This window comes from Sturnira hondurensis, unplaced genomic scaffold, assembly GCF_014824575.4.
Source record: "Sturnira hondurensis isolate 20B ecotype Veracruz unplaced genomic scaffold, ASM1482457v3 Scaffold0022136, whole genome shotgun sequence".
Lineage (NCBI taxonomy): Eukaryota > Metazoa > Chordata > Mammalia > Chiroptera > Phyllostomidae > Sturnira > Sturnira hondurensis.
The window spans coordinates 5,185,089-5,204,212 of NW_028094767.1; the positions used below are offsets into that span (position 1 = coordinate 5,185,089).

The 19,124-nt window shown below is 35.7% G+C and overlaps 1 protein-coding gene across 1 annotated transcript in view; it reads right to left on the bottom strand.

Moving 5' to 3' along the window:
- COL19A1 (collagen type XIX alpha 1 chain) overlaps positions 1 to 19,124 on the bottom strand; it is a 341,924-nt gene that overhangs the window by 138,894 nt on the left and 183,906 nt on the right. Inside the window, exon 16 of the mRNA XM_037034331.1 lies at positions 4,128 to 4,181. Coding sequence (XP_036890226.1) covers positions 4,128 to 4,181 — 54 coding nt within the window. The remainder of the gene's footprint in view (positions 1 to 4,127; positions 4,182 to 19,124) is intronic.

Genomic DNA, 19,124 nt, shown 5'->3' on the forward strand with positions numbered 1-19,124 from the left:
ATCTGGACTCTACCTATTTATAAATGGAGCACATTTCTGTAAAATAGTGATTGAAATTTACAATTTGAATACATCCCTCCACAATTATTGTGAATAATGTATAAGTTTAAATTATTTTTTAATTGACCTTGTGAAATGTAAGCTTTGCTAGGTTACCATTTTAATTTGAAGCATTATTATTTTTAAAAAACCTCATTTGTTCCTGGCTGGTGTGGCCCAATGGACTGAGTGCTGGCCTGTGAACCGAAAGGTCAACAGTTCTATTTGCAGTCAGGGCACAAGCCTGGGTTGTACGCCGGGTCCCCAGTAAGGGGCATATGAGAGGCAACTACACATTGATGTTTCTCTCCCTCTCTTTCTCCCTCCCTTCCCTGTCTCTAAAAATAAATAAATTCTTAAAGGAAATAAAAATAAAAATTGTTTTACTTTTATAAAATAAATAAGAAAAGCCACATTTGAATTTTTAAATTTCAACTAGTCTGATAAAGACTCTCATAATTATCTTACAAGCCATATTAAGAAATGCGGGTGGCCAGGAGGTAGAATTCAAATGTATTTATTCATAATTTGATTATCATGCCACAGAACATCAATGGTAGACAAGATGGCAGCCTTTGCAGTGTTACACAGACTTGTCAGGCCCTGTTCTAGTCAGGATTTACTAACAAGCTGAATGGATACTTAAAGGGGAGGTTTATCAAAATCTGAGGTATGTAATGCTGGGAGCTGTTTCACTGGAAAACATTCCCAAAGTCCAACAAATAAAATGGTATTATGGACTAAAATCCAGAAGATGAAATTTAACAATGACACAGATCAGTTCCAACTCTGTGATCCAAAAAGACAACTGAACAATAGGATGGGTGAAGGAAGGTCTGACTCAGCAGAAGTTTTCATTAAAGCAAAAGAGAAGAAGCACTGAATTGACCACGTGTCAGTATGAGTCAAAAGTACAAGAGCAGTGTGTCCTTAAATACTGATTAAGAGAGTAGATCTCAGGTTAAACGTTCTTCACACACACACACACACACACACACACACACACACAGAGGTCTGCCATCTCAAACCACCTAGGGAGTATAAATTGTTTTTTTTTGAGTTATAACTGAAAATCTGTTTATTATTATTTTCTACTTTATTGAGTTATACTTGACAATTAAAATTGTACATATTTAAAGTATATATCTTGATGGTTGATATATACTTACACATTGTGAAATATCACAATCAAGCTAATTTAACCTATCCATCATTTCACATAATATCCTTTTTCATGTGTGGTAAAAACACTTAAGATCTACCCTTTTAGTAAATTCCAAGTATATAATACAGTATTGTTAACCTATGCCCTACATTAAATCTCCATAACTTATTTATCTTGTATAGCTAAAACTTTGTACACCTTTACTGACATCTGTCCATATATCCTTCCCTCAGTCCCTAGTAACAAACAACCCTTCTACTCTCTGTTTCTATTAATTAGACATTTTTAGATTCCATATATGAGAACACCCAGTATTTGTCTTTCTGTACCTGGCTTATTTCACTTAGCATAATGTCTTCCAGCTTCATCTATGTTGTCACAAATGGCAGGATTTCCTTCTTTTTTATTAAGGCTGAGTAATATTCCATTGTGTGTGCATGGCAATACGTATGTGTGTGTTTTTCTTCATCTATTCATCTGTCAGTGGACATTTAAATTGTTTCCATGCCTTGGCTATTGTGAATAATGCTGTCATGAATGTGGGAGTAGAGATATCGCTATACTATTTATATAAAGTGCTATATTTGGTCTTTTTGATAATGGCCATTCTAATAGGTGTGATATCTTATTGTGGTTTTGACTTGCATTTTCCTGATGATTAGCCATGCTGAGGGCCTTTCCATATACCTGTCAGCCATTTGTATGCCTTCCCTTCAGAAATGTCTGTTCGGGTCCTTGGCCCATTTTTAAATGGGGTTATTGATTTCTTTGCTCTTGAGTTGCATAAGTTCCTTATATGCCTTGCATATGACCTAGAGAGTTCAAGTTTTCACTCAGTTTCCAGGAAGGGGCAGTTACTAGAAGGAAAATACTCCCTGGCTGAGGAGACAACTAGTAATTCAGAAACATGGCCTAGATGCATCATTGTGAGAAAACAGAATAAGCAGCTTAGAAATGCACTTCATAAGGTCATTTTATCTAGTTCTTTGTCCCTAGTGGGTTAAATGCTTAAGATAGTTTCAAAGCACAGGTTTAACAAGGAGTTTTTAACTTTTTAAAGTAAGACTATTTAAAACTTGGATTCTGGTAGATTATTGGACTCTTGAAGGAAGAGATGCTGGAGAACTAAAGGGGAAACCACGATCATACACATGTGTGTGACAGTAGGACCCAAGTATGAATATTTTGTAAGTAATTTTAAATTAGCATATTTCTACCCACTAGCCATGTGTCCTTTCCAAAGAGCTTTAAAATTTCAGTTTTTCCATGATTATAGTAAAATGTACCCTGTAGGGCCATTGTGAGGAATAATAATTATGAAGCACTTAACAAATTATAGATTGCCTATAGATGTTAGCCATTATTCACAAATTTTTTATTTTCTTAGCCATCACACTTATTAACTCCTTTTGTGTTCATCAAATTAGCCACTGGGGATAAAAATGGACATAGAATGTTAAAGATTAAAAAGACTTGGATATCACTTGGTCCATTTTTTCCAAATCAAATATTAATTGTAACACCAACAAAAAAACCCAAACCCCCCAAATCCAACAAACCCAATAAAACCGAGATGCTCTGGTGGAAGGAGTTAGTTTACAAAAGAAAAAAGAAAAAGAAAAAGGTACAATATCATATACAGAAGCCTTGGCTCAGTCTTAGGTTGCAATGGAAGTATATTGTCTATGATACAGGGCAAACTTGCCACATTTTACCACGTGCTCAATAAAACCACCCATGATCAGTCCCATTCTCGACACCCTTAAAGGTCCATGGGTGTTTTCTAGGAAAGACTATCAGAATATTAGTGGGTCAGGAATTCATATGATAAAAGCGATAAGAGAATTGAAATTTTATTAACCTGATAAGAGATAAGCCTTGGTAAAATACACCACTGGTCCTCAAATATTTGAAGGACTTTAATATATTTGAGGCAACAGACTTATTTGCCAGAGAGCAGACTAGGAATAATAAAGAAAAATGATGAAAAGCCAGATTTGGGTTAATATCCTGGGGCAGAGGAAAAGAACACGGGATCAAGAGTTAGAAGCCCCAAATTCAAGTCCTGGTTCTACTTTTAATTAGCTCTTTGATTTTAGACAAGTTATCTAAACATTACCAGTCACAGAATCCTCACCTGTAAGGTTACAGAAGTTGATAATACTCATATGAGAAAGGACACATAAAATATTTTGAGATGTAATATTTTGAAATGATCTGAGGCTAGAATGGGAGTAAAAGGTAGAAAACTGTACTTGAACAACAATCAAAATAAAGAAAACATTTTAAATGATCTGAAAATAGTAATAGTAACAATAAGCCACAAGAATAGGGTGCCCCATTGCTAAAATCGTTCAAGTGAAGTTGAGTGGTTATCACTGAAGGGGCGAACCAGGACCAGAGACTGAAGGGATCGTTACCCACCCACCTGCAAGGACAACTTATTCACTTTCTATATAGTTTATCTCAAAGGCAGTAGATAGTAATAATATGAAGTTACAAGGAATCACTAATGTTAATAATTTAATTGGCTAAAGAATGTAGTTAATATACACGATCTTTACAGAATTCACAAATGAAGCTGTGAATCTTTTGGAATTCCACAAAGATACTCATCAACCATTCAAAAAAATAACAGCTTAACTCAGTACCCCAAGATATGAGAAAATATACTTTAGATCAAATTACAGTTAAGTCATTTTACCCAAACTGTATCTCTACATTTATGCTGTGAATCCTGAAAATATATAGAATTTTCTGGATTGACTTTGTCAAACTCTCAAATCTCAAATTTCAGTCTTCAGATAGCTGATACTCTCTTTATGCCTCTCTGCTTGCTATATTTCGGTTTTATCTCTGTTAGTGTCAGAAATAAGTAAGCCCTGCGTTAGTAATGCCTGCCAGTTGTTCCAAGTTTACTTACCCTCTGACCCTCTTTTCCCGGTGGACCTTGGAGGCCTTGAATCCCCAGGGAACCCTGTGAGGGAAGAGTGAGCACATGTTAACAGATTGTTTTGTGAACACCTGCCTCCCGAGGAATGTTGTGAAAATTAATACCTACTTTACTGTTTGAACAAAACTTTAAAGTGATTTGAGCTCTTCCAAGGTTGAACTATGTAATATATTAACAATGATGAATTATCCATCTTCAACTGGTTTATCTTTATTCTCCAGAAAAGGGAAAAAGGCGATTCCAAACCACGGGTAAGGCCCAATGTTCACCCCCAGTGAGGACTCCCACGTGATCAGAACCACATTTCACCAAACTACCATAAATAAATAGTAGCAATGTTTGCAGGCAAAAACACAATGCCTCTTTCTATATTTTAATTCTATAAATACAACTCTATTTTGGTTGAGAGCAGCTCTGTAAGGACCTGCTAAGAAAACACGCTGTGACGTTAGCTTCAACATATGTCTGTTCACAACATTTAACTTTTGGTATAATGGACATTATTTAATACTTTCTCATAAAGTGGTAGGGAAAATAATCATTTGTTCAGATCATAAAAAAGTCCCCAGTGTTGTTAATCTGGAAGTCAAGTCTCCTGATTTTTACAGATAGTTGCCACTATACAAGAATTCCCATTCACCATGACACTATTGCTGGCTTTACAAAAATCTTCAGCAGTTATTGCTAAGCAGTTACCTTTCTGAAAGCTTTTTCTGTCTCTCCTGGTCTTCCTCCTTTCCTATTCAACCTGTACATGTGGGAGATTTAGGCTCTTTTTATTTTCAGTCTACATTCTCTTGACAGTGGGCTTTGAATTCTCTAGGCCGGTAATTCTAAAATGTATAATCCTGCTTTATTGTCTGAGCTGAAGATCACATATCCTACCGCTTGGGTGACCATGCCCACGCTTCTAGCTCATGAGCATTAGAAATTTAGCATGTCAAAGAGTAAATTTAGGATCCTCTAAAAAACTAGACCTCTTCCAGCATTGCTCAGCTCAATAAATCCACACCAGATCCTCCTGGTGCTCATGCGAGGAACCTAGAATTCATCCTTTGCACTGTCCTGTCTCAAATTTCTTTCTCACAGCCAGTGACCATTGTCCTTTTAAAGTGTCTCCAAAATATATTTGGATCCATCTATGTCTCTTCCTATTGCTCCCATTATCGCATATTGCTTGCTTATCTCTAAGAGTTTCTTGGTGACGCTGGACACACATCCCACCATTCTCTGCATCACAGCCAAATGCATCTTAAGAAAACCCAGCCTGACCTTCTCTGACTTTCCACAGTCTCACAGTGCCTTATACTTGTCTTTTAAATTACTGATCACAAGTTTATTTAAATGATTATCCATGTAATTATTTGTTTCTCTCACAAGGCTCTAAGGACAAAAGGTAGAATTTGTGTCTTATTCATTATGTCACATGTCTATTAATTTCTGAGTAAAAAAATTTGTATAAGGAAACCAGTTAACTCTACTGAAAGTTTCCTAGTTAAGGCAGTAATTTTCAAAGGATTTTGCAAATATTCATGATGAACTGATCATAATTTAAGTGACTTAAATGGCTTGGAATCAATGAGCAGCCTAGTAATAGATATTCAAAAAAATCTGAAATCACATTCGTTTCAGAAGTAACATTCTTTCACCATCCCATTTAAAAATAATTAGTATTCATTGTTATACCATGACCTTTTTCTTTAAAAGTCATGGCTACCTTTAAACTGAAACATCAGATGTACTTGTGCTGACCCATAATTACTTATCATGTGTATATTCAGTTTCCCCTTTTTTCATTGACATTAAATTTTCATAATGTTGTAACATGCATACTTTTAATATCTAATTTCATTTTGAATAGAAAAAGGTTAAAAACATTTTATTTTTTCATTCAGATAAGTTTCATTTGACTAAAATTATTAGGATTTAGTATCAATTATTGAAACTAATTTTCTAAAAGCATTAGTACAAAAAATTCTGCATTAATCCCCAATCCTCAGTGTCTACCAAATCTCTCTGAGTTCTCCACAGAACACAAATAAAGTATAGGTATTTGTTATTTAAATGAATTTTATCTACTTTTGGAAAAATTTAATGTTATCGGGACATATGGAGGTATGCTTTACTGATTTAGGCAGGAATAAAAACCTGGGAGTGAAAAAAGTGATCAGTTTTGTTTGTTGCTATAATGTTACATAACCAAGGAAACTTAGCTAACTAGACTAGTGAATTCCTAATGTGTGTAAAAAAACAAATGTTAAAAACTAAACATACTAAGTGTTAATTATAACATAATTAGAGGGAGGTGCATCATTATTTACAAGACTGACACAATCTTGGCCCTAGATTAAATGCTCCCTCTTACCCTTAGGAAACTATTATCATTTCATGAATAGTCAAACTTACATGTAACATTTCTGACATCCATCCAAGTGCTGACAGCTCTTTCAGTGTTTTTAAACATGAGCTATTAAAACATGCACACACCAAACATTCATCAAGGGAGCACAATTAATTGAGTCACATATATGAGTAATAAAAATTCTACTTCTTTACTTTTTTGGAGAAGTCACATAACAAAAGTCCACATAATGCAAAAATATTAAAATTGATTTAAAATGTATTCAATGGATTGAAAACATATTTATGAGGAAGTTTTGTGAGCAAACTCCAAGTAATAAAATAAGGTATACTCCCGTACATAACCCACTTTTACACCTCCTAGATTGTAATGATTCCAAACCCTCCTTCTACCTTTACCTATGCTAGGTCTAGGACCCATTCAGGAATCTGACGAAAACCTGGGACATTATTTTTAATCTCCAATGGATTATTTACTACTTAAATTATTCAAAACCAATTTTTAATCTTAGGCATATTTTTGAGCTGTTCTTTATCAAATATTTGAAATTTATCAAGAAAATGATATCAGTGTTGTCATTAGTAAAACACAGGTCAACCTACGGCAAAAAAATCACATTCTTCACAAAAAATTAAAATTTTGTGATTATTATTTATTATCTAGCTCACTATTTTCATTTAGTAAAATCTAAGAATGGACTTACCACTTACTAGAAAAATTATGGATACACTGAGGCTGCAGCTTACATAAGTTAAACTTGGGTAGAGCTAAGTATTTGTCTCAGAGCCTCTCCCTTATTTCATTCTTACTCTGGTTTTGTAAATGCCATTATATGTGTATTTTACTATTCTCTTAATTAACTATGAGTTCCAAAGGACAGAGGATTTATTTTCCATCTTCTACTACACTTATAGAAGGGACTCAATAAATGGGAAATTGAGCCATAAAAAAGAAAATACTGAGATAGAATAATACTGGATGGTGGTGATAGGAAACAGGTTTCTGTTATACATTTGATGTGGTCTGTCCAGAAAAAGTCCATCTATAGTTAATATAATGAGAATGGTTTGCATGGCATTGATATAACCTGGCAGCCGAGGAGAGTAGACTGGAATGCATGTGTGTGAACAATGACAATTTCACTGTAGTAGTCGGTGGAGGCGGTACATGCCATTGAGTGAACACGCGTACTGTGTGGTCATTGCATTCAAAATGACTGAGCGAGTATAGCAACAAATCTGCATCAAGTTTTGTGTTAAGCTTGAGCATTCTTCCATGGAAACTATTTGAATAATTTAGAAGGCATTCAGGGGTGATGCAATGATTGCAACACAAATAAAAGTGTGGCACAAATGCTTCAAAGATGCTTGAGAATCTGTAGAAGGTGATCCACATTCTAGAAGGCCTGCAACAAGCAGAACACCTGAGAATGTTGAACATGTCCAGGCTGCAGTCAACAAAGATCACTCACTGACAGTGTGAGAACTAGAAGCTGATCTGGGGATTCCAAAACCTACTGTGTCCCAGATTTTGATGCAGGGTCTTGGCATGAAACGTGTTGTAATAAAATTCATTCTGTGGCTTTTGTTATCAGAACAGAAGGAACATTGTGCTGAAGTAGCTAACGACCTGATTCAAACTACTACCAATGAAACAGATTTCCACAAGAAGGTCATAACTGGAGATGAATCATGAGTCCATGACAATGATGTGGAAGGGAAGGCCCAGTCATCCCAATGAAAGTTACCTGATTCTCCAAGCCCAAAGAAGGCTCATGGCAAAGCCTCAGCAAGATCAAAACCATGTTAACTGTGTTTTTGATTGGGAAGGTATTGTCCGTCAGAAGTATCTCCCTCCAAGTCAAACAATTAATAAGGAGTTCTACCTCAAATTTCTTGGTTGGTTGAGAGATGCAATTGACAAAAAGGGACACAGCTGTGGGCGACTGGTGATTAGCAGCTTCACTATGAAAATGTGCCCACTCATGCATCATGTGCAGAATTTTTTGGCGAAACATCAAATCACCCAGGTGACTCAACTCCCCTCAGACCAGATTTGATGCCCTGTGACTCCTGGTTTCTCCTAAAACTAAAATCACCTTTGAAAGGGAAGATATTTCACACAGTCCATGAGATTCAGGAAAATATGATGGGGCAGTTAGCTGATAGAGATTCCAACCCAGGATTTTGCAGAGCGTTTTGAACAGTGGGAAAGAAGCTGGAAGAACTGTGTAAGGTCCCAAGGTACCTACTTTGAAGGGGACTGAGACATCTTTGTCCTATATACAACGTTTCTTATATCTTGTATCTTCTTCAATAAATGTCTCTATTTTACATAGTACATGGATGGGTACTTTCTGGGCAAGTGTTGTATGTTCATATTCATTTCAAAAGTTGGACTTAATACCACATTGTGGACCTTTCAGTCTTGTCTTCATTTCTCATATAAAGTGAATATTCCATTCTATAACTAAGAGTAAAACTGCTTTAGAGCTCATTTAAGAATTATAATTTACCACCTATGACATCATCTCTATTATAGGATTATGGGACTTATTTAAATCTTTGACCACTGCTTGAGATTTAACAGACTCATATCATTTTTAATTAGAAAATGATATCTTGAGTAACTTTGTGCATATGGCATATTTGCATAATCTGTGCATTATTTTTTTTAATTTGCCAAAGAACATTGCCTGTCCATTTTTTCTTTTTCCACCTATTTATTATGTTATGAAAATAACTGTAAATTGACTTATTCCTAAAATTCTACAAATGTAAAGGTTCATTTTTTCAGAAAGGGAAACTTGAGAACATATTTAGAATAGTCACAATGCAAACATCTGCATATGTCTATCAGGCATTTTTTAAGTGGAATTCTGGACAATAAAAATGTTGACCCATAAAAGAATTCATGAGGCTGTTGCCTCATTTGGCTAGGATAAAAATATGCAAAAACAGTCCAACCCAGTTAAACCACTTAAGTTCCATTGGATAGCTATTACACAGTGTGTTACATTTCACATAGTTCTCTCTGGACAATCTGGTGATTATTTCAGACAGGCCAGAGCTTATCATCATGGAAGCTCATGTAAATATTTAACTGGGAAATTACTTAGAATAAACTGGTTCAGAACAAAATTTTGAAGTGTTTAACACATACAGCAGATGTTTAGAAGAGTTAATAGAGTAGATTAATTGCATTTGAACACATATTCACTTGTGAAAAGAGGCAAGATTTATTCATAACTTTTTGATCAAAGAAAGGAGCTGAAGTGAAAAAAAAAGAAGTTCCATTTTAATGTAATATTTGTACTCCCTTGCCAGGAATGTTGAGGACCATATGATACCTAAAACTGACTTCATCAAAAATGTTATGTAAGTAAGTATATTTTAAGTGTTATCATTATTGCTTTAGAATATGCTTCATAGACTGGAAACATAAGATTAAGCAAAAACTGAGTAAATTCTTAAAATACCACTAGGGTATTTTTTGTTTTTCAAAAAGAGGATATAATATTAACATTAAAAACAGAGTTTATCTGTTTTTATTAAAAATGTATGCATTAATATAAAAACAATGGGAACAAATTTTATAAGTTGGAGACATCAGAACAAATGACAAAAAGCAAATAAGTAAAAATATAATAGACATATAGTCCAGTAATGAGAAGAGATTTTCATTAGTTCTGAGAAGTGGCATTCAAGACTGTTTATATTTATAAATTAAAGAAGTGACCAATTTTATGTTATTTCACATAATCATAATGACATTAGACAGAATTTCCCTAAGGGCATGGATGTATTTGGGGAAAGAAATGCTATGTTATATCTCAAAAGCCTATCATTTTATCATAAGAACTTGTCAGTGCACACTAGGAAATAGATGTCTTTGAAATAAAGAACAACAGAATCTCTTTCATATACCAAAAAAAAAAAAAGCCCTACAAACCTACCCATTAACACTGAAGAGAGAAGAATAAGAAGAGATGTGTCTAGAAAGAATACTCTATGAGATATTGGTGTAGACAGGAATGTTTCAATAATTATCATTCACAGCAAACAGGTTCCATAACTGGATGAACAACTTTATCCCACCTTCAACAACTTAAAAAGTAGAGGTCATTTGTAGTGCCTTCCAAACTTAATATCATTTGAAAGTCCTGGAAGCATTTTTAGACACAAGACATAATTATGATCCTATATGGTTGCAGGGATAAATTTTAACAATAATCTTTTTCTATGTTTCCTGAGCTCAGAAATCACATTTCTTTTTGTTATATAGACTCTGAAATAGCATGTTTTTAGTCCCTACAGGTTCAACCAATAGAACTAAAAGTATTATAAATTAAATCACAGAATATATAGTCTGTAAATTTGGAATGCTGTAGTGTAAGAAATCTGTACTTCCACAAACTTTCCTGTGATAATGAATTCTGTCCGTATTTGAGACATTCCACTTCATAAGTTGTATATAATCTTGGCTCCTTTCCACTTTTCTTATTATCTAGCATAATGGATTGTATTTAGTAGGTGTGAAATGGGTGAATGACTGCTAAGACTCTGGTTCTTTACACTTCTCCTGGTACTTCGGCTGCAGTGAGAACATTAACTGTTATAGCTAAAGAAATTCCAGTTTAGAAGCTTACATTATTCATCAACAAATCCCACTTGATATAAAAATATTTCAAGTTATTTTTAATTCTTATACCTCCTATGGAGGAGTTTGCCCTTCATTAGAGGAAGAAATACAACCTGAATTCTTTAATTTAGGCCATGATGAAAAGGATTAAGTATTTTTTAAGAAAACACAACATGAACCGAAGATATTAAAGAATCCAATCAAATAATTTATTCAAAATGAATAGAACTGATCAAGTTACTTAAATGTTTATACCATTTACAATAAGGTAGTTTCATATTTGGCAATTATTCTAGATTTACTTTCATTTATTTGTCATGAGTAATTTCATATTTTGGCCATTTCTATATTTATAATTATTCTGGACTGTGAAAAACTAGGTAGATTTGCTTTATTTTGGCCCTAACCTAATAAATGAAGTGGTTTAACTTCTGGTAACTCAAGGTTCTGTTGACAAGCAAAGAAATTGATAGGTCATGGTCTGTTTAATCCATTTGTATCATGTCTTAATGATTTATGAGAGAGAATATGATTGATTCAGTTTTAATGATTAGTCTGATCAAATAACAGTCTGTATTTTTAGAAGGGATTTTCCATAGGTCAGTGGCCACATGACCTCTAATTCCAAATTTAATATCATCAATAATTTTTGCATTTGGGTTATGCAACACAAATGACTAGACTGAAGGAAATCCTCTAGTAATTTCAGGGTTAAAACATAAATCAGTACAGGGATACCCCCACACCACACAAAAGACCTACATACATAGTTAATGCAAGTAACTATGGAGATAGTTTATATAATATCAAGCTAAGTAAGTTGCAACTGAGTACACTGATGAAAACCAAACTTTGAACAAGGTAAAATGCTCCCTACAGTAATAAAGAAAATTCTACAGACGTTAAAAACATATATTAAAGTACTCTTCTTCTTTTAACTTCTTTCTGCTGGCCTTTCTCCTTTCTGCTGAAGGCATCCATTTTCCTCTGGAAGATTCAGATCTTAATACCATAAGTGTAAAGATATGGAAAAGTCAGTGTTTACCTTTTGATATCCAAGAAAGGATTGTTGGTTCACACAAGACAGTAACCTGGAATCCAGGCTTTATTAATATGAGTGTACACATCCCTGCATATCAAGGGGCATTCTCGTGGATCATAAAGTTTAACCGTGAATCACAGGGCACAGAGGAAGGAGCAGATGTAAAGGTACTTCAACCGAACCAGAAAGAAAATGTAAAAAGTGTCTTTCCTTTCTGTTTCGTTGAATAAAGGGTTTCAAGAGAAGAGTGGTGAATTATCAGGCAGACACCNGTAAAGATATGGAAAAGTCAGTGTTTAACTTTTGATATCCAAGAAAGGATTGTTGGTTCAACAAGACAGTAACCTGGAATCCAGGCTTTATTAATATGAGTGTACACATCCCTGCATATCAAGAGGCATTCTCGTGGATCGTAAAGTTTAACCGTGAATCACAGGGCACAGAGGAAGGAGCAGATGTAAAGGTACTTCAACCGAACCAGAAAGAAAATGTAAAAAGTGTCTTTCCTTTCTGTTTTGTTGAATAAAGGGTTTCAAGAGAAGAGTGGTGAATTATCAGGCAGACACCAATATTTTTTCTTTCCCTCTTTTTTTTGAAAACCAGAGCACCAAGAATTGATAATGAATTACATTTCTCAGTTGCAGCACTGATGCTAAAGGCAATAAAACAAAATCTTTGTAATTCTGATGAAAATAATTTTCAGTCTAGAATTCTATCCCAAGATAAACTACCAATCACATTTGAAAGTAGAATAGAAACATTTTTAAACACATAAAAGCCTCAGAAAATTTAACTGTTTTTTCACATTTTCTTAATAATTTGCTTGAAGATGTGTACACATAAATGAAAGAATAAAACCAAGAAAGGAGATGACAAATGTCAAGGAGAAACACTGGCATCAACCCAGACTAAATAAAGGGAGTCACAGAATGAGATTTTTGTAGCCGACATAGAAAGCTACTAGCCAAGGATGGAATAAAAGGTCTGAATAGAACTTCCCCCAAGTAAGAGATTCAATGAGAGAATTTAAATAATATAGTAGATGATTACACGGAAAACAGGAAGACAATTAGAAACACCAGAAAAAAAACTCTTCAGGAGAGGAAAAGTACACTGCTTGGCTCTGCAAGTGCCAATCTTTACATAGTTATAAAAATGGGAATACTTTATGTATTTTTATTAAAAATAATGCTATAACTCTATTACTAATTCACTTGTGGCTGCACATCTAGATTGTTTCCACTCTTTTACTATTTCAAAGAATGATAAAATAAATAGCCTTGTGCATGCAAGATTTCATAAATGAGCAAGACTATCTATAGCTATATTTTCTGGTTCAATGCAAATTTGAAATTTATATAGACAGCATCATATTGCCCATCATAGAGACTATATCCAGATATATTTCTCTCAGAATGTATAGTGTGTTTCTCCACATTTTCCAATGTACAGTATTATCAAGCTTTTTGACCTTTGCCAATCTATTATGGTAAGGATACTTAGGATGTGGTCTACCCTCTCAATATATTTCTAAATGAACAATAGAGTATTGGTAACTATAGGCACAATGATGTATAGCAGATTTCTAGAATTTATTAATCTTGTAGAACTGAAAGTTCATACCATTGAACAGCAGCTCCCTCATTTCTCCCCCTGCTCCCAGCTCTTGGAAACTATTTTACTCTTCATTTCTATGACTTTTACTATTTTAGATATCTCATGCAGGTGGTATCATACATAATTTGTCCTTCTGGTGCTGGCTTATTTCACTTTAGCCAATGTCCTCCAGAATCATTCATGTTATTGCATAAGGGCAAGGCTTCCTTCTTTTTAAAGGCTGAATAATATTTCATCGTACGCACATACCACATTTTTTAAATCCATGCATCCATCAATGAACATTTAAGTTGTTTCCATATCTTGGCTATTTTGTCACAGGCACATGAAAAGATGCCCAACATCACTAATCATTAACAAAATGCAAGTGAAAATTACAACAAAATATCACTTCACACTGTAAGAATGACTATTAATAAAGCTGGGTTGGCAAGAATGTAGAAAAACGAGAGCCAGGTACGCTATTGCTGGGAATGTAAAATGGGACAACTGCTATAGAAAATGGTATGGAGGCTAGTGAAAAAATAGAATTAATATATAACCCCCAAATCTTCTGGCGTATAGCCAAAAGAACTGAGGCCACTGCCATCTCGGAAGTAAGAAGTAGTATCTCAGAGGCACTGTAGTCTACATTTTCCCTAATAAGAGTGAATTTTTTATATATTTATGAGTCACCTCATTCTTTTCTGTAAATTCTGTTTGATCTCCTGACACGATCTTTTTTTTTTGACTTTGTCATTGGTCCTTTTAAAAATTAATCTGTAACACTCTTCTATATAGTGGGAAATGTACCCCTTTGTTATGAGTTGGAAATGTTTTACCTAGTTGGCCATTTCACTTCATAATGTTTTTCTACCATACAGAAATTATTTGTTCATGTGGTTAAATTTACTAATTTCATTTTTATTTTGGGGGCTTTTTATATTTAAAAAGGTATTCTCTATTAATTATTTTTTCAAATTTATGTGTTTACCACAGGACTTCTCTGGTTTAGCTTTTTACTTTTTAAATTTCAATAAATCTTTTTTTAAAAAAAGATTTTATTTATTTATCTTTAGAGGAGAAGGGAAGGAGACAAGGAGAGAAACATCAATGTATGGTTGCCTCTTGTGCATCCCCTGCTGGGAACTGGCCTGCAACCCAGGCATGTGCCCTGACTGGGAATCGAACCGTAATCGTGTGGTTCACAGGCCTGTGCTCAATCCACTAAGCTATGCCAGCCAGGGCTCAATATATCTTATATTTTTATTGGTATAAGAGTGATAAAATGATCCAACCTTGTGTTTCCCAAATGCCACACAACTGTCCCCAATCCATTTATTGAAATATGATATATACTATTACGATGTTTTCAGAACTGTTTGTTTTTAACCATGTGAATGTCTTAATTTTTGAAAGTACTAAAATTGTATTTAAAACACTAATGACATTAAGACAAATAAACCAATTTATTTATCTTTAGAGGGGAAGGAGAGAGGGAGAGAAACATCAATATATCGTTGCCTTTTGTGTGTCCCCTGCTGGGAGCCGGCCTGCAGGGAACTAGCCTGCAACCCACGCATGTGCCCTGACTGGGAATCGAACCTCGATCCTCTGGTTCACAGGCCTGTGCTCAATCCACTCAGCAAATAAACCAATTCTTATAGTTCACTTATGTATGCAAATTCAGAATTAGCATTTGTAATAGCAAGGAATTGCTGCAATCTTTATACCTGGTAAGTTATCTTAAAGTATATGGCAGATAAATTGCCATTACTGTTAACAGAAGCTGTTCTCAAATTGTAATAATTTGCTACTAATTTGGTTAATACAGTGGTTATTATTACTATGTAAAATATGTTTTTATAATCACTTTGTACTTATTGGTGGCAGAACCAAGGGAGACGGCCTTTACAAATTGAACAAGCCTTGTTAATTCTACAAAATATTTCCAAGAACAGCACTTAAATATTGAATAGTTAATTATTAATTATAAAGCCAGTGAGAATGCCTGATGAATTAAGACTTAACTATACAATGCATTTTGGTAATTTGTGTACAAACTAATGAGTAAAGTAGTTATATCGTCTATTTATCAGCTTTTTGTGGATGTTAAGTGAAAATGCGTCCGACCAGTTTTTATACTGACAAAAAGACTAATCCTTAAAAATGTTGGGATTCTAAGACATAGTTCAATACATCTGAGGATTAAGTCCTTTTTTTGTGTAATGTATATTGCAGGTCAATGGGCAAATCAGTTTATACAAAAATATTTCTTTAAATTACAACCTTTTAGAAATGTAGTAAAACATCTACCCTCCATAATCACATCGACTTAATAGACTGAATGACCTAAGGCAGAGGTCCCCAACCCCCAGACCATGGACTGGTACGGGTCTGTGGCCTGCACAGCAGGAGGTGAGTGGCGTGCATACAAGCAAGGAATGTGTCATCTGTATTTACAACTGCTCCCCATTGCTCATATTACCCCCTGAGCTCTGCCTCCTGTCACATCAGTGGCAGCATTAGATTCTCATAGGAGCAGCAACCCTACCGTGAACTGCACATGCAAGGGATCTAGGGTGTACGTCCCTCATGAGAATCTAATGCCCGATGATCTGAGGTGGAGCTGAGGCGGTGATGCTAATGCTGGGCAGTGGCTGCAAACACAGGTTGTCATTAGTAGAGAGGTTTGACTGCACAGAGAACAAAATAAATTAATCGCTTGCAGACTCATATCAAAACCCTATCAGTGAGTGGCAGGTGACAATTAAGCTGCATCTGGAGGCAGGCTATATAATGGCAAGTGAGTTGATGTACTTCAATTGCATGCCTGCATCTGGTGGCAGGGTTTAAGTCAGAACCCAACACTTTTTTTTTAGTCCACACAGGGGCTGCTCAGTATTTTATTTACCACTTCTGTCTGCATCTCTTTCCCACACTGCACACTTGTCTCAGTCACAGTTTTGGTAAGCCCACATGCTAACCCTAGCCAAAATGAGTAAGAAATAAATGTCTTTGGAGAGCTTCTTTGGAAATGAGGAAAGACCCAATGATGAGATAGCAGAAGACTCTAAGATTGCCAACAAAAAGAAAGCTGAATTTAAAGAAAATACTGAGTTCTAGTTAAATTACAGTTTCATTGTAACAGGTGATTCACATTCTCTAAGTCCACTTTTTATAATATGTGGTGACTGGAAATTCAACAAAGCCCTGAAACCTTCAAACCTGCTCCACTACATGGTGACAAATCACCTTGCATTAAAAGACAAGCCTTTGGAGTTTTTCAAAAGAAAAAAAAAACATGAACAGAAGGAACGGAAGAAATTATTGAAGGTCACCACTTTATCAAATGTATCTACATTGAGAGCATCATTAGTGGCTTACCACATTGCTAAAGCTAAGAAGCCCTTTACTATTGGTGAAGAGTTATCCTGCCTGCTGCTAAAGACATTTGTTGTGAATTTTTAGGAGAGTCTGCAGTTCACAAGGTGGCACGTGTTCCTGTTTCAGCTGGCACCATAACTACATGAACTGATGAAATAGCATAGGATACTGAGGCACCATTGTCAGAGAGGATTAATGAGTCACCATGGTATGCCACCCAGGTTGATGAGTTTACTGATGTTGACAATAAAGCAACAATGCTTGTTTTTGTGCAATATATTTTTAGGAGGATGTGCATGAGGGTAGGTTATGTGCACTCTTGTTTCCAACCAAAACCACAGCTGCAGAACAATTTAAGTCTTCGAATGATAACATATTGGGAAAACTGAATTGGTCATTTTATGTCAGTATATGCATGGATGGAGTGGCTGCCGTGACTGGATGGCTGTCTGGTTTCACAACTCAGGGCAAAGAGGTCACTTCTGAATGTGAGTCTACACACTGTGTCACCTACAGAGAAATGCTGGGTAGCTGAAAAATGTCACCTGAGCTTAAAGTTTTGCAGGATGTGATTAAAATTATTAATCACATCAAAGCACATGCACTTAAACTCATGTCTGCTTGGGCAGCTCTGTGAGGAGGTGGATGCAGAGCACGCATGTCTTCTCTCACACACAGAAGTGAGACGGCTTTCCAAAGGGAGATAACTGGCCAGGGTTTCTGAGTTATGAGAGCCACTCCAGAGATTCCTTTTAGAAAGACTGTCACCCCTGGCAGCACATTTCAGGGACACAGAACGGGTCATAAAACTTGCTAACTTGTGTGATATATTCAACCTGCTCAATAAACACAACCTCTCATTCAAGGAACGAACAACAACTCTGTTCAAGTGGGCAGATAAGTGGCTGTGTTCAAAGCCAAACTGGATCACGGGGGTGACTGGTGAACACTGGGATTTTTGACATGTTGCAAACATTAGCAGAGATTTTGAAAGAGACAGCCAGGACCTTCTTTCTCTCAGTTGGTGTATGATCACTTATCTCAGATTTCAAAAGAGTTTGAGCATTACTCCCCAACCACAAAAGATCCCCAACCTGGGAAGGAATGGACCTGGGATGCATTTGTGAATGAGCCAAGTGAATTGACCTTGTCCATACTGGAGACAACTGCTTGAGATTGCACATGATGGTGGCCTTAAAGGTACATTTGAGACAACTTCAAATCTTCATACGTTCTGGATTAAAGTCAAGGCAGAATATCCCGAGATTGCCACGAAACCACTGAAAAACCTGCTTCCATCTCCAACATCCTATCTTTGTGAAGCAGAGTTTTCTGCAGTGACAGCAACCAAAGCGAGATTACAGAGCAGGTTAGACATAAGCAACAAGCTTTGTGCGTCACTGCCTCCCATCACCCAGATGGACCATCTAGTTGCAGGAAAACAAGCTCAGGGCTCCCACTGAGTCTGCATTATGGTGAGTTACATAATTATTTTATTATACAGGGTCCAGCACAAATAACATTTTTTTTAAAAATCAAGATTTTATTTATTTACTTTTAGACAGGGAAAGGGGCGGAAAAAGAGAAGGAGAGAAAGATCAATGTATGGTTGCTTTTCATGTGCCCCCCCTACTGGGGACCTGGCCCACAACTGAGGCATGTTCCCTGACTGGGAATCGAACCAGCAACCCTTTGGTTCACAAGCTGGCACTCAATCCACTGAGTCACACCAGCCAGGATAATGCTCCTTTTTTATCACAAAATCATAAGCACGTAACTCTGTAACATAACAACATCACACTCAAGTGTGCCGTATGACATTTTAGGTGAAATGTTCAAATTGCTGCCCATCTCGTGCAAGACATTCAGGTACCCTACCAACCACACTCAAGCAAGCCTTACTTTTGCTGGACACTGTATATTACAATGTACTAATAAT